Raw genomic sequence first — 16,718 nt, 5'->3', positions numbered from 1 at the left:
ATGCCAGCTACAGAAACGCAGTGTGCCAGAAGAAATGGTGCTGCGGTGAAAGCGCCTGGAAAGGGCTGAGCTCAAAACCTAGAGGAGAAGAATTTCCACAGCTTTCAAAGAGCCGACAGTCAAACCACCTCAGGGAGCGAGATCTTCCACCACCAACATGAAGGAAACCACTGAAAATGTCTCTCTGGACAGTGCCAGCTGGAGCCGGGTGGCATGCGAGGGCTTGCCGGTGAGTGAGACCTGCGGGGAGGGACCTGACTGGTTCAGCCATCCCGCAGCTACAGCACTCACCCGGGTGCTGGCAGAGGTGGGCGGCCAGCCTGCCAAGTGGGCTTTCGCAGGCAGAGAGCCCTTACTTCCTCCAGCGCTGAAATAGGGAGCAGAAAGTTCCTCACCCCCACAGGAGCACCCTGCGGATAAAGCTGGTGCTATGCAAGCTGCACTCAGGTGCCACGGTGGTGGACCTGAGGGAGGGGATCTTCAGATACATAGATGGAGCAGAAAGTCCCCGAGCATGGCCTGGACTAGCTTTCCCAGGACATGCCTTCAGGCTGTAAAACCAGCTCTCCACATTTGCTGGGGACCACTTGCTTTTTTTAAAACTTAAGTTCAACATAAGCAAGAACACAGAGTGCTTTGGCAGCGGGGGAAGCTTGGAGGGCTTTCATGTGGCTTTTCAGGCTGCTTGGTATCACGTTGCTTTCTGCTGCATATCTAGACTGAAAAGATTAATTAGCCTCATTTGCTGCGAGGATAGGAGGTGCACACAAAGACTGTGGTCACCGTCTGCCAAAGATACCACAGGCATGTATAGGGTCTGCTACACAGGGAACAGGTACATTTGCCTTGGCTAGGATATGAGTCTGACTCGTAGGAAAGGCACAAGAAGGCTGTGGGAGAGATACAGCTGTCTGGGGTGAAAACTACAGGCACGCACACAGAATTAAACCCAAAGCCAAACAGCTGCCTCAGCAAAGACTTCTTAATTGCAGCTATATGCAAAAGGTTAATGAAGCCAAGTAGAGACTCAGTTATTTTAACTGATAGAACACTAAGTTCCAGTTGACAAACTGTGAATTTAAAAAACAAGAGGAGAAAAAGAGATTATACTTTTGGTTGCACACCTACTTGTTTGTAAAGCCTCCAAGTTAGCGAGTCCCTGTGAAATTCAAGAACAAACATATTTCCACCAGTGAACCTTAATTTTTGGCTGCCATAACTTATGAATTGCAATATGCACCATTTTAATCCAGTAGACTAACACTGTTGAAGCAGTACTTTTTTTCCTCAAAACCAGAAACAGAGTCCATTCTCTATAGTGGCTTGACATCTATCTCCATTTTGAAAGTGAACCTATTTAAACTGGAAGCAAATAGAAGAGCATAACACAGCATGTTTGGCCCTCATACACGCCACCGGAACAAAGTACGTTTCACGCTGATTAACAGATAACCCACTTCAACCATTCAGACTTTTGCACTACAGTAACTCATCAACAATACTGTTACATTCCATAAAATATATTTCCCTTTGTGCTTCGCCTTTTCTGAACTCAAATTTTAACAGCACTTTATGTATTGTAATTAACGATTGTAGTAACCTAAAAACTTTTCCAGACTGAAGCCCAGGATACTATTTTTTGCTCTGAAGAAGATAACAGTTTGTATTTCACATACAGTGGAAAATCAAATGTTCTCGAGGTCAAAGAACTCAACTACCAGGTAAAAGTTGTAATTTATATACTTCCTTCCAGCAGGGAGCATATCCAGCAATGCCTATTTCTATATGAAAGACATTTTAAAAGCCAAAGTTGAAGTTCACAACACAAAGTTCACAGGACCGTTGCACGGTCAAATACACAGAAGTTCTGTGAGCAGAATCATGCCTGCAATATTGACAGCAGTCTAAACCCTCCATTGTAAACAGATCTCGTAAAGCTAGGGGGTAAGACAGGAAAAGAGCTCTGTTTCTAGGCTCTGTTTATTCTCATTCTTGAGCCAAATTATTCCTCTGAGGGCTGGGGTAGAGGAACTGTCTGTCCAGCTAGGGATGGTGGGAACCCTTGCTGACAAGAATGCGTATGCAGGAGACAAAGAGAGAAGGATTAACAAGGAGGATTTCAGGCAACGAGTGGAATTTTTCATCTCTCTTTGTGCCACCATGGCATCTGATGTAGATTTCACAATTTTCAGCTTTGTGTAATTTCAAATTATATTCAAAATTTTAAGCATTTGAAATTTACAATAGCAATAAATTTTACCAAAATAACAGAGGACAGAGATAGCATTAGTTATTAACAGAATAAGAAGCAAAGCATGAAAAGCATACTTGGCTATAAAAGAACTTTCTTCCATGTATTTCTGAAGATTAACAATACTATTTTAATATATTGTCTGTTTGTAACATCATAACATTGAAGGTATTTATCGCTAAATAGTTTATTGTTTGAATTGAAGGGACTTGTTTCTTTCTTTGTTAGGTTAACATGGCATCCCAGATTCCCTGGTATGAAAACCTCGCGCAGATGAAAATGCCCTGGACCTGGAAATCAGATCCCTGTTCTCATGTGTCAATAATCCAGAATTTGAATTTAAAGGTTCAGAGTGGTCAGATGCTAGCTATCATAGGAAGCACTGGTAAGAGCAACCAATTTCCAAGATTTGACCAACTCTCAGATAAAATGTACCCAGCCAAGAGCAATACTTTTGAATAGCAAAATCTGTTTGAGAAACAACTACGGGAAACGTGTCACTTAAATACATTCTTTACAATGTATGAGGAAACAAAGAATGATACTGGGGGGGGGGGGGGGGGGAAGTTTACCATTTGTTTCAAAACTGATTTTGTTATGACTTGTATACATTTGCTGTTTGTTTCCTGAGGTGTAGTGGAGTATTGTTCTAACTGTGGCCTGCAGTCCCAGCTCTGCTGGACATGAATCAGCTTTACGGCTCAAATTCAAAACAAGCCAATGCAGACCTTGCCCAGTAACACAGCATGCAAATGAGGCCAGACCCTGTAAGAAAGATCGGTGGTAACTTGCAGAGCCATAAGCAGGAGTTCCCTTCAGACTGACACAGTTCTAACAGGATAAAATATCTAATTTGGATTAATTAAGAGAAAGTTACAGAGAAAAGACAGTTCTTCTTCTGTTCAGCTTTAAAATGAATCTCTGCTTTCTTACTTATTTTTTTTTTTTCCTTCTTCTTTTTCTGGTGGGACTGGTTTAATCTTCTCCAGGGTGAGGTTGAGTAATGGAGAGACGGCCTTTACCCCATGTGGTTAGTTGAGTCCAAGCTCATTTAGGGGGATAAGAAGTAGACACGTGACCTGTTAAACTGAAGTAAAAAGTACCCATACTTTGGAGGTAAAAACCCTCATGCTGTGACTTCACTAGACTCTTACATCAGGTGAACTCAGTGATTCAGTGAAGATGCTTTCTCTCAAAGGCAAGGCATATTTGCCAAATAAAGTTTTAATTTTATTTCTACAAAAGAGGTTTATCTTCCCCATTGCCATGGGAATTTTTTCTTAGCATATATCTTTAATGTAATTGAAATTGTACCTTAGAGATTCTCCTGATAATAAAAGGAAAAGCTTGTGATGAAATAACATATTGAGTTATAGCACCTTTGTAAGGTAACGTACACTGAGCACAAACCCCTTTCAGCAAAATAGTCAAACTATTTTTAAAAGCTGTTTATCATCTATTTCATCAAATGCCTTAGTAAAATGGATTAAACTGCTGATGGGTTTCACACTGTCAATGGCAATCAATATGTCACTCTTAAATAGAGCAATATGTGGTTTACAGATGGATGGGTTTCTTTTTTAAAATGTATATATTAAGAAAGTGTGGAGTTAATCTTTCAACAGGGAGACTAGAAATAAACGACATCTAATCATAAGAAAGCTCTGTGTGTTTACATACAGTATCATAGAGCAAAAAGGAAAAATTCATTTGCTATTTAATTCCAAATCAGGTGTTGTTTTAATCGTTTTACTTTTCTTACCTCTGAGTATGAGCCAGATTTTCTTAATTATTTAAATGACTTTTTGTCTTATTTAAGTCATAATAATTTTTGTTTCAATTATGATTAAGATTCTTATTGTCTGCATAATGATTAAGCGCCTTAGTCTTTCAGCTGTTCCAGCTGCTGTTTCGGAATTTACAGTTCCCTCCACACAGCAAGCTCTTGAAGAGCATTTAGGTCCCAGCCCTGCAGCCAGCGCAGGACACCACCTTTCACCTATGTTTCAAAAGTGAAAGAGAGGTAACAAGAGGACAAAGAGATCTTGCTTCTTGAGTTTATGGAACCATCCTCAATGCCCAACTACCCAGTTCTGCTGAGAAATGACAAAGGTGAAAGCCATGTACTCCATTCCAGAGAAGAGAGATATCCTGAACACGAGCTTATAGTCAGGATTTTCTTTCAAGACCATTCTGACACTGTGGCTTTGGAAAAGCTTCAGGAAGTGTTGGGGAAAAGACGTTAAACAACAGAAACTTCTATCCTCTGCTTGTGACTAAATCACTTTTCAAAACGATCCCTTGAAAATTAATTTAATTTTCAATTTTTATTTTTTCTAGCTGGTGGAAAGACATCCTTGCTTGATGTGATAACCTGCCGGGATCATGGAGGCAAAATCAAGTCTGGTCAAATCATGATCAATAACAAACCCAGCACTCCCCAGCTTGTTAAGAAATGCATAGCACATGTGCGGCAGGATGACCGACTGCTCCCCCACCTGACTGTCAGAGAAACACTATTGTTCGTTGCCAAACTGCGTCTTCCAAAGTTTTTTTCAGACTCACAGAGGAAAAAAAGGGTAATTAAGCTGTTGGAAAAAAAATAAAGTTGTCAAAAATGTGTCTGACAGGAATTATCCAAGAAATCCTGTGTGTTTGCAGTCAGAACAGCTAATCTGGCATTTTTTTATGTAGATTATGAATTATAAACCTTTTTCTTCTTTCAAGATAGAAACCAGCAATTGTTCCAAAGCTCATAAAAAATGACAATCTAGAGAAAGCATTAGAGAGGCTGAAAGAACTACTAAATTGCTGATCGCCGAGTCTTCTTTTATGTTATCTCTAAAATCAAGATTTGTTTTCAAGTGTCTCTTGATCAGAGCGCACTGAAATATCTAGATGAATTTTAACCACATTAATCATATTTTCAGTTTTATCTATGCATGAATGTGCAAATAAACTTTTGCTTTACCTCTGTTACCCTTTGGATCCCCCCAGGTAGAAGATGTTATAGCAGAACTACGTCTGCGTCAGTGTGCGAACACCAGAGTAGGGAACGAGTACCTCCGCGGCGTTTCAGGAGGCGAGAGGCGGAGGGTGAGCATTGGTGTGCAGCTGCTCTGGAACCCGGGTGAGCAAAACCCTGACACCTTCCTGACACCACTGGGGGAAATGGGGCAGTAAATGAAGATAGGAGCTTTCAGGGAAGCGTCTTACACACAGTTGCCCCTGGGGCAGCTTGAGGAGTTTATACTCAGAACACTTAACAGGTCCCCACCCTCTGCCAGAGGTTACCTCTCCATGGCAAAGTTAGCCACAGTGACTGGGTGCTGGTCCAATTGCTTAAACTGAAATCACTGCTGATCACAGGTAATGCTGTAATGATTACAGCAATACTTCTGTAAATGGACTGTTTCAGCAGCCCACTCACTTCTGTCACCTTTGCCAATGGAAAAGTCGTGACAGAGCCAGGCAGAGCCCCCTTGGGAGCCTTCACCCACCTCTCTCTAAAACCACCATCACAGGCTACGGCAAGTTGCCTGCAGTCACCCTCACAGCAGTGCTGTGGTTTGTGCATAGCAGTATGAGGTTTGCTTTGTATCTGACCTCATGCCCCAAGTTACTTTGGAAGGCTGCTGGCCTATTATAACATTGAGATTGTTTTCCTTTCCTCCAAGCCAGCCCGTTTACATGTGCAATGTTAACAGAGAAGGTCACTTTCTTGGCTGTATAGTCAGTTATTGGTGTCTTGTGCAACTCATTGACGTGGCTGGCTCGTGCCACAGGTCAACTAGAAACTTCCATCATCTTCAGTAGAAGGAAAACATGAGACTAAATCCGCAGTTGATTTTGCAGGATTGAATCCCCTATCTGCTCTTAGATATATCAACAGCACTACTAATCTTGGCTGAGCTTCTTGTTGAGCAAGATTTCCCATCAGCTCTTCCACTGGGAAATGGATATGAGAATTTTTTGCTTGTATAAAGATATACTTTTGTAATTATGGGGCAAGTAGGAGTCTTTTTTTTTTTTTTTTGTAAAAAGTGATGTAAGGAATAGATGTGCTGGTACTGAAGTAAAAAAATAATTAGTTCCAGCAAAAATAAGTAAAGCTTTCTTTACATTTCGAACATGTCATATCCCTCAGCGCAGAAACCATGTCTATGTACAGACATTGTCTTGTGCTGATTAGGCTGTTAAGCTCTATAACAACACAAACACTGCGAAGTAATAGAACACTTTCAGGTTTGTAACAAACATTTGCAAAACAAACAAAAAATCCAAACATATGCATATCTCCTCGTATATATGTGCAAATAGGTGCAAAATAGAGCACCCTTTGGGAGGAGGAGGAGCCATCTAAATTAATACTGTGCATTTACACATGAATAATACAAAAGGTTTAAATATCAAGCATTTAGGTTAAAATATTTCAGTAGGCAGTATACAAACCTAGTACTATTCATATTTGTGGACCTGATATCTGTACAGGCAGTGCAAATCTGCAAAAAAGACTGTAAATTTAAGAAAGAACCTAAATGTGCATCCCAACGAAAAATAAAAAAAAATAATTCTTGTTTCCAGTGGGAACAAGATAAGGTTTAAAATAATTACTCTTGGTCATCATGTTCAGTAAGATAAGGGAAGAAACTGCCATTGTTGAATATTCTGTGATGCTGGTATGAAATATACTGTGCACTTTTTAAAAAATGGAATATATCAGTGAGATTTCATGCACCATTTCACTTAAAACATATTTTTGAAATCAAACATGCGGCTTTCCACATCTAAACTTACTGTCTTTGGCAGGAATACTCATACTGGATGAACCCACATCTGGGCTGGACAGTTTTACTGCACATAACCTTGTGATAACATTATCCAGACTGGCCAGAGGAAACAGATTAGTTCTTCTTTCACTTCACCAGCCCCGGTCAGATATCTTCCAACTGTTTGATTTAGTTCTTCTGATGACTTCTGGAGTCACTGTCTATTCTGGAACAGCTAGAGACATGGTACCATACTTCACAGAACTAGGCTATCCCTGCCCAAAGTACAGCAATCCTGCAGACTTCTATGGTTAGTATCAAACACTGTCATAAAAAAAGGTTACTGGAAGACATTTGCTTTCCTAAGTGTACCCGCTAACATTGATTTTTATTGACCATAACTGTCTTAGAAATGTTTTATAACTGACTCAAATCAATACTGTAGCAATTTCAGGTTTTAATAAGATCCTCATTTGTCAGTACAGGAAATGTAACAAAAAAAAGAGCTATGGAAAAAATCAATTTTAAATAATCCTTGTAACCCTGCCAGGTGTAGCAACTCCTCCCTATGTTTAGCACACTAATTCCCGTGTTTCAGCTGGTTGAAACTTTTACCATCACTGAGAAAGACATGGATGAACTGTTCAATTGCTTTCTGTAGCCAGTTCTTTGACTTCTGAATCAAGAAATGTGGGAAGCTAGTTTCCCAGGGTGAGGAATAATACATACCTGGAACAGTAAATGGGGAAGAGGAGTGCTGCCCAACAGAGCACACTGGAAGGGAGAAAAATCAAACCCAGAACAGCAACCCTTTTATTCTTCTTCTCAAAGAAATTTAACTACGTGGTTCCAAATCCATTCCTCCTCTGGTTTTGCAACACGCAAAGGGAGTCTGTCCCTGTTAATCTAATGGCAGCAGTCTCTTATCACAGAGGTTGGTTCGGTTCCAGCCCTGAGGTCTTTGCACTCAATTGGCGAGGAAACCATGTACAGACACCGACTGCAATGCTCTCAGTTGTGCCTATGTGGCAGGCAGTGTCAGCTGGTGTCAGCTGTGCAGAGTTAAACAGAAGTTAACCTCCATGTCAAGCCCTGCAAAAGGACCTTTGCCACCACCAGAGTTCACAGCGTCCTTCTCAGCCAAGCGCAGCCTCAAGAAAGGCCTGCAGCACCCCCGTATGGGAATGGAGACTATGAGGCAGTCCTGGAGAAACCTGCAGCCACAGCCTGTGGTTACAGAGACAAACCCCTACAACATGGAGGTGGGGAAGGACGAGAAAGCAAGGTCATTCAGCAGTATGCAGAGAGACAGTACCTGTAGGAACAGAAGAGAAATATAGGCAGTGGGAAAATGGAAATGAGACAGGATGGTAGAGGGATGCCACAGCAAGAAGGAGCACTTGATGCAAATGCACAAATGGTGGCTATGCGTCAGATGGAGAGACAGGAGACCATGGCAGAAGCAAAGAGGTAGGGCAGATTGCAGCTCATTTCTGATGAACTCCTGCTGAAGAGTGCCTGAACCGAGATGATCAGCCCAATGTTAGGAGTTATGAAATGTGCAGTGATAGTTCTGTCAAAAAGCATCTGCAAAACATCAGGTATTGTCACTCTACACTGAAGGTCACCATTGAAAAATACCATTAAAAATTTAGCTTTAAAAAAATAATTTTGTTAAATAAAAAAATAATGGTAAGTCAACAATTGTTGCTGCTACTATGTTGTCCTTGGATAATATTCTTCTTGGGCTTTCTCAGTATCGGCTGAAGTTTATGGCACCTCTGTAAGATACAAAAGAAGATTAAAATTATCATTTTGCACATGGAGAAAAAACACGTGATTTAAGTCAAAGTCACATAACAGACTGCAAGTGACTACATGCCAGGAAGGAAACTCTTTATTCTCAGCACCCCTCTCAAGCCACTATTAAATTTAGAAAAATCTGAAATAGTAGTTAACAATATTATAATAATAAATTATTAAATCTCTCCGAGACTGATTGAATGACTAGATAAGAAACATCTCCCAAGACAAAATACACATTGACAGACTGTTCTCTAATTACCTAAAGTAACTGATAAAGTTTTAACCATTGTAGCTTAATGCATGCACACAGGTCGTACTGTCTGTTCACAGTGAAATCTCTGATTCTAAATACATCATAAAGTTATGCCACCTGTAGCATATGGACTCGTGTCAAATAATATCTTGCAGTTGATTTGACCAGTATCGATAAGCAGACTGCAGAAAAGGAGATGGAAAGCCGAAAAAGAGCAAATACTCTTGCCAACTTGTTCCTAGAGAAAGTCAAAGATTTTGATGATTTCTTATGGAAGGTTACTGAAGGAGACAATGTTGCAACCACATTCAGCAAGCAAAGGTAAAGAAAAGAGTGTTTTACTGCAGATCTGGAGTAACAGCTACAGCCTGTGTTAATTTCAAATCTTTTTTCTCTTTTCTTTTGGGCAGCTCCCATTTAAATTCAGAAGAGACTATCAACATGCCTCACCATTCAAGTAATCAGTTACCAGGAGTCTTAAAGCAGTTCACTATATTATTAAGGTAACCTTATCTCCAGCTTAAAGTGTTGTGTATCACGCCCAATTGTATCTTAAAGCGGAAGAAAGAAGCACAAAAAGAGAATGAGTGCGTACTGAAAGTGCACAGCTAGCGCTAGGCCTGAGCAAGCCGTAGAGCAGAGGTGTTGCTATACCAGCTCACCCCAGCCTCCCCGAGCAGGACGGCAGCCAGATGTATGGCCCCACCTTTCTGACCCTTCCAGAGCTCCTTCCAGACACAGTCACCTCCCACTTACATCAGTGGGAGCCCGTGGCTTTAAGCAGCAGCAGGAGCCTCCAGGCTCAGGAACGTGTGCCCCACATTTGGGTACAGCCATCCCGATCTCCACGCCGCAGCATGGCGACTCAACCCTCAGCAAGCCCAGGCAGTCATGTGGTAGGCTCAGGCATTGCCATCCTCGCACCTCTGCCTCAGATTTGAAGCCAGGAGACTTCACTGATTATAGCCAGCATAGATGAGTATTTTAGTTGAGTCTTGTGCTTGTGTCCTCAAAAGAAACTGGTTTAATACATGTAGAACATCATTACCAGTATCAGCTGTCATTAGCATACGCTACAGGTCCTTAACAGAGAGACTTCTATAACTGAAGGGATCGCTTCTGTGTCTCCAAAATCAGACTGTTCCACCCCTGTTGCCTTCCTTCAAGCTTTCAGCATTTCAGACCTGAAATACTAGGTGGCTACAGACACTCAATAGCTTTGATTAGATAAATCCTTTACAGAAACTGACAGCCCAAAGCCTGTCCTACTCTAAGTCAGCAAGTTCCACACATCGATTTTAGCAGAACACGTGGGACAACATATCTGAATATGACCAGCGTTAGTAAGTACTATACCTTATGGTCAATGTTGCTGTTTTCCTAGTCGTCAAGTCTCCAATGACTTCAGAGATCTTTCAACGCTATTAATCCATGGATTTGGGGCCCTTATCATGTCATTATTAATTGGATTTTTGTACTATGGCCATGAGAAAACCGGACTCTCAATTCGTGACACAACAGCACTGTTGTACATGATAGGTGCACTAATCCCATTCACAGTGATTTTGGATGTTATTGCCAAATGTAAGTGTCAGTTTTCTTGTAAATGTTACGAGCAATCAAAATCAGAAAATTCCTAAATCAATGAAAAAAATTATACTTACTAATGCAACCCTAGGATGAAATCAACCTGTTTGTTCCGACCCTGCAGGTCATTCAGAAAGAGCTATGCTTTATCATGACTTGGAAGACGGAATGTACTCTGTTAGCCCGTACTTCTTTGCTAAGGTAATTGGTTTTGTTGCCAGGAAATACAAGCACCTTGCTTTAACATTAAAAAACACAAACAAATCAAAAACTTGTCGTATAAATGATCACATTCATATCAGACTTTGTTCTTTTGCATCTGCCAGCTAAGGCTATCGTTCATGCTTCCTTGGCATGAATGGACTAAACCTCACACTACTTCAGATCTGTTGCTATTAAGTCATGGCTGAGATCCCACCCCAGAAAAGCCAAAGAAGAATTTTTCACTAGGTTGTTTGGCTGAAATTTGAGAAATCTCAAACTCAAACTTGAGGGTTTAGACATAATAGACACATACGTGCATATTTAATTTGCTGAAGCATCTTTGAAAGTTTGATTACATGTCTTGATCTGTAAAAGAAAACGTTCATGTTAATTGCTAAAGCAAAGGTAAAACAGAAATGCAAAATGGTAACTGTGACATTGCCAGTAGCTGTTTGGGTCTGTACTGGTCAGAGACAAACAACAGTATTAAGTGCATAAAGAGTTTCTGGAAAGAAATTTAGGACTTTTCAAAAATTACATTCTCTCTTTCACAAGGGTTTAGAATAATCCCTTCTTTGCAATGTTGCCACTGTTAGATGAGTTCTGCCTGCCATGGCATCTGTAATTTAGGTTTCCATTTCTGCACAAGATTTTAAATGCTTATTAGTGGTTGCCAGAGAAAAATATTCTTTGCATTGTGTCACAAAGATTGCACATTATTCATAGAGAAATCGATGTAATTTTTTACAACCGTAATATTAGAGGATAGTAGCAGCCCTCTACGGAAGAAATAATCATAATACTCTCTATACATATCTTTGGACATCTGAGAAAATCCTAAGCATCTTTTTGTTTTACAGTGAGTTGAGTAGTTACTAACTGGACTGACTTTGGGACAAAGTGGGGGACTGACCAACAGCCAACTTTGTCTCAAATTTAATCTCACACTAGGTTCAACCAAATTTGGACAAAACATACAGTTGCAATGAGTCAGTAATAGTATTACTGTTACAAGCACAGGAGTTCTCAGCCGTCTTAAATTCTTAGAAGCTGCCAAAACTGTTAGAAAACAAGACATCTAATCTGTAACAAGAATCCTCTCAATTTAACAATTAGTTATAGGAATTGTCACAACTAGAGAAAAAAAAATCAGTGAGGATTTCAATTTTTGTTGTGGATTGTTTTTGCATGTCACTGACAACACCTAACGGGGAGGTGATTGCATTCTAAGGGAGTATTTCCTGTAGTTTTTAGAAACAGTCTGTAAGAATGTTGAGGTGCATCTCAGGAGGTTTTGTGTTTATCATTCAATTTATTTTCCTCTCCCTCTTTTTTTTTTTTTTTTTTTTTCTTCCTGAACAGATTTTGGGGGAGCTCCCAGAGCACTGCGCTTTTGTTATAATTTACGGGGTTCCCATCTACTGGCTGGCAAACCTCATTCCTGAACCAGAACATTTCCTGCTGAACTTCCTCTCGGTGTGGCTGTCTGTATACAGCGCCCGCGCCATGGCACTTTGGGTGGCCGCACTGCTGCCGACCTTACAGCTCTCAGCCTTCTTTGGCAACGTCTTTTTCACATCGTTCTACCTGAGTGGTGGTTTTGTTATAAGCCTGGAAAACCTCTGGACAGGTAAGACAAAGTTCCCACCATCCCTCTGAACTGAAACATCAATGGCTTTCATCAGCAACTGGCTGATGTGAGGCTGACTAAGACCTGTGCAGGAAAACTCAGCTTGGTCCCTACCTATGCAGTTATCATCTTGGGAGGTGACTGGATCGTTCATTTTACATCAGTTTCTCCACCTGAAAATGAAGTAACGATAAGTTTGGTCAGAAAAGCACTAGTGAAAGGCTCAATTCTTACAATTGCTCAATTTTTTCAGTAAAAAGAATTACATTTGGTAGATGAAGATTGAGCTCCAGTGAGATTTAGTGGGCATTTGATGGCTAGGGATATTGATGCACTCCTAACTGTTCATCTCCATGAAACAATATAAAGTATAGCTACAATTTTGTGACAATTAAACTGTTACATGTTTACAGTCTCTAACTGTCAAGAAATTGTTAGCAAGTATTTGACAGTAACACAGCAGTTTTTGAGGTCTCAGGTTTTGCCTATATGTCTCAATTTCTTTCTTTCTGCCATTTTTTCCCCAGTTCCATTTTGGGTTTCTAAGATCTCTTTTCTCAGATGGAATTTCCAAAGCATGATGCAAATCCAATTCACTGACCTCACATACGAAATGACTGTTGGAAATACTACTTTTCAAATACCAGGGAAACTTGTAAGTCACCAATGAAAGTTGTTATAAACATTGGATAAGCAATTAGCGTGCTATTTATACATCTGTCATAATTAAGTAGATGTCGTAGGCCTCAAATTTGACAAGCGCTAAATCAGTATGTGAAGTCACCTTACACTCGGTGTATTTTAAATTTGTCCCCCCAGCAGTCACTCCTTTTATGCCTTTCTTTTTAGTGGGAAAAAGAAAAAAAAAAAGAAAACAGAACACAACAAAGGGCAACTCTTTTCTACACAAGCCCCAGCTAGGCGCTTGCTGAAATTGTTGATCAGCTGAGCCGTAGCTCCTCAGGGATCCCGCCGCCGCCATAGACGTGGCGCGTAACCCGCCATCGAAGGGCCCACGCGGGACGTCAAGTCCAGCCGGAACCCCGGGCAAGGCGCCAGGGCCAGGGATGCTCACACATCCAAGGCGCCTCACAGACCCACCACGAAGTTTCGTGTCCCTTCCTAATTTTGCGTTACTGGCGGTTACAGGTCACGCAGGCTCTGGACCTGGACTCCCAACCTCTCTACGTCAGCTACCTCGTCCTCGCCGGCATCGTGTGCAGCTTCCTGCTTTTATACTACTTATCGCTGAGGTTCATCAAGCAGAAATCGCACCAAGACTGGTAACGAGGAAGCGCGCGGAGGAGGCGGCAGCTTACAGAGTCCCTCGCAAGAAACCAGGGAAGCCCAGCCTGGGCACCCCCGCCGCGCCCGGGGTGACGCCACGGCAGCGCGGGGTGACGGCAGCGCGGGGTGGCGGCAGCGCGGGTGGCCACAGGGTGGCAGCAGAAGCCCAGGAGTCGGGCGGCGAGCGGCGCTCCTCCGCGAACGGCCACTGCGGCCTGGGCTCGGGTCCCGGGGCCGGCTTTGGGGTTTTTTTAATTTATTTTGGGGGGGGGTGGTGGTGGTGTGTGTTTGTTTGACATACGGTTTTATAGGCGACGAGACGCTCACGACTTGTCCACAGCTTGAAATACTGTGAGCTATGGGCCACCGATTTAAAAGGACCCATCCCACCTTGTCAGAGCTGATGTGTTAGTCCATAATGTTTGACCGCACAGTGATCACGTAGTGAACTGGGAGAGCTCTGAGAGACCAGGATCAGCACACGGAAACCCCTGCTTTCTGGGGCATGCAGAACAGTCGGCACTTGTATGAACAGTCTAGAGGCAAGCAACACAAGGTTTGACTGATGCTTCAGGGGAACATGCAAGGACAGAAAACACAGCTGTTAAGGATTCCCTCTGGTTTCTAATTGCTCATGTGTTTTAAGGCTTTGCCTTTGTGTTCGAGTTAGGTGCTGTTGGTGCCCAAAACGGATATTTACTCGCTCTATAGATTATTTTTTTTATAACAGATCAAATTATCTCACCTTCTTGGATTTACCTTTACAGTATAAAGATTGTTAATAATCTTTATATACACCTTTCTCCATAGCAATACAAGTCATAGCAATTTGCCAAGGTGGTTTCTAAGATTTTCAGGTAGAAATACCAACCTGCCGCTTCTGTAGTTAAAAATCTAATGATGCAATCTATGAAATGCTTGTAATTGTGCACCTAGTTATGTTCAGCTGTAAGACACAAATGTTCAGAAAATCTGTAACAGTAAGTAAATGGCTGTAATACACACACAGTCATGGTACGTGCATGTGCAAATTAGGTGTACAGTTGTTGTGAGCATTTTATAAGATTAGTTTTTTTGATTTTAAATGTTTGGATGCATATCTCTGTGCTTATATACAGAGACCCAAATCACATCATCTACTCTACTTTCATTTATATTATATGCTGTGGAAAAATCCTAGTGTAACCAGCTAATGCCCCAGATACTGTTACGTTAATCTACCACCCCCCCCCCCTTTTTTTTTTTTTTTTTTAAAGAAATAAGAATGAAAGAACATCAATATTTTATTACTCTATTTGGCAATTAGGACTGCCACATTACTTTCCACAGGTTCCACATGGTAATAAATTCCCAGGAAGACCCTAGTCTAAAGATGTTAAGCAGGTCTGATAAAATAACATCTTCAGCCCCAGGCAGCAGTAGGAATCCAAAACAATCCAAGGTTCTTCTAAGGTGAATTCTACCACTTCTCTCCAGTTCTGCTGCAATTGATGTTGAAAAAAACCATTTGATCTGATCCTAGTGCCATTTTGAAATTATCAGATTTTCATTGCCTTTTTACGGCAAAGCCAATTCTTTCAGTCCAATTCAGCATCATTAAATTGTCAGAATAGCAGCTTCCTGTTTGATTCTTAATTATTCCTTTTTATTATATTTAAGACACTTAATTTTTTTAAAGTGGTTTACTCTTCTTTGTAATGATCTGTTGTGATTAGAATCTCTTTTATATTACACTGAAGTTTTAAGGGTATATATTGGTACTTCTAGTCTAAACCTCTATTTTCAAGGTATTTAGAGGATTAAATTCTAGGCTGACTCTTTGTTGTGAATTCACTTTGATGTTTAATAAAAAAAGGAGACACACAATGGGAGAAATTAAAGACATAAGGGACAGCTCTGAATTTTAGGGGCATATTGTCATGCACAGAAATCTTCAGGCATCCAGATAAGAATATACCATAGCCTTAACTTTGAATTTCCTTCCTTTTGTGAAATTAGTCAGGCTGCTGACATTACTTAAACAGCCTTTTTCAATTTAAAATTCCACCCTCTTAGCATTATGCGGCAGGACCAAACGGTGTGAGTGTTTCAGAGGTGGTGTTATGACAGGGGTAGATGTATACATAATGGGGACTTGAGCGGTGAGCCTAGGAACAGCCATCGTATGGAGTGTAGGAAGAGCTATCATAGGATGTGGCCAGGCCTGTGTTTACACAGAAAAAGCTCATATTCCATATACTACAATTACATTAGCACGCTGCCTATGATCATATCTTGTTTCCTTGATGCCTAGAGATGGGGAATATAGGCTGTGATTATTGTTACAGGCTTTAGCAATAAGAAGATAGGAGCCTTGAAATACCAGCAATTAGCGTTCATGCCTAACAATAGCATGCCGTGGGGCTGTGTACGGAGAGGAGCACAGGGAAGAGTGGGTGGATGACACACAACCTGCCCCACTCGTGCTAACAGGAGTTGAAAAATAGTACAAGGTTAGGGGGAATTATGCACCTCTCAGCCAGCAAAGGTCACGCTGTATGCTTTGGCCTCTACCTTTGTGTCCTGCTTCGTGTTAGTTTTGTGCAGAAAAGGTTACACACTTCCGCAGTGGAGCTGCTGCTGCAAAAACAAGCAGTTAGTGAGGGAACAGAAAACTTCCCACGAGCTCTAACCAAGGAAGGCTAAACATCATCATTTAATTTCAGCATCGCTTTGCTTTCCAAGGTTCAGAGTAGCTGCTCCTTTTCCTTAGACTCCCCCGTGTCAGCAGCAGCTCAGTCTGCCCTCCTGCCTGCACTCCCAGTATCACTACAACCAAAGTTACAGCAGTCCGCAACAATCTCAACACAGAGACTAAAGATCACAAGGAAGACACTGCACAAAATTCATTGTACCGCCTGTTCCACATGTGACAAGTTAGTTTGTTAGGGA

The 16,718-nt window shown here is 41.3% G+C and overlaps 1 protein-coding gene across 1 annotated transcript; it reads left to right on the top strand.

Annotated features, from left to right (window-relative positions):
- The first annotated feature begins 157 nt into the window (after positions 1-157).
- Positions 158-13,787, top strand: ABCG8 (ATP binding cassette subfamily G member 8). Its single transcript, XM_074925972.1, has 13 exons — positions 158-229; positions 1,617-1,721; positions 2,480-2,636; positions 4,592-4,830; positions 5,249-5,381; positions 7,061-7,330; positions 9,235-9,400; positions 9,490-9,582; positions 10,464-10,663; positions 10,791-10,867; positions 12,233-12,500; positions 13,028-13,155; positions 13,650-13,787. The coding sequence occupies exons 1-13, from the start codon at positions 158-160 to the stop codon at positions 13,785-13,787; spliced, it is 2,046 nt and encodes a 681-aa protein (XP_074782073.1).
- The last annotated feature ends 2,931 nt before the right edge of the window (positions 13,788-16,718 follow it).

Source organism: Athene noctua, chromosome 1 (genome assembly GCF_965140245.1).
Source record: "Athene noctua chromosome 1, bAthNoc1.hap1.1, whole genome shotgun sequence".
NCBI classification, from domain to species: domain Eukaryota; kingdom Metazoa; phylum Chordata; class Aves; order Strigiformes; family Strigidae; genus Athene; species Athene noctua.
This window is presented reverse-complemented; position numbering and strand designations above follow the sequence as displayed.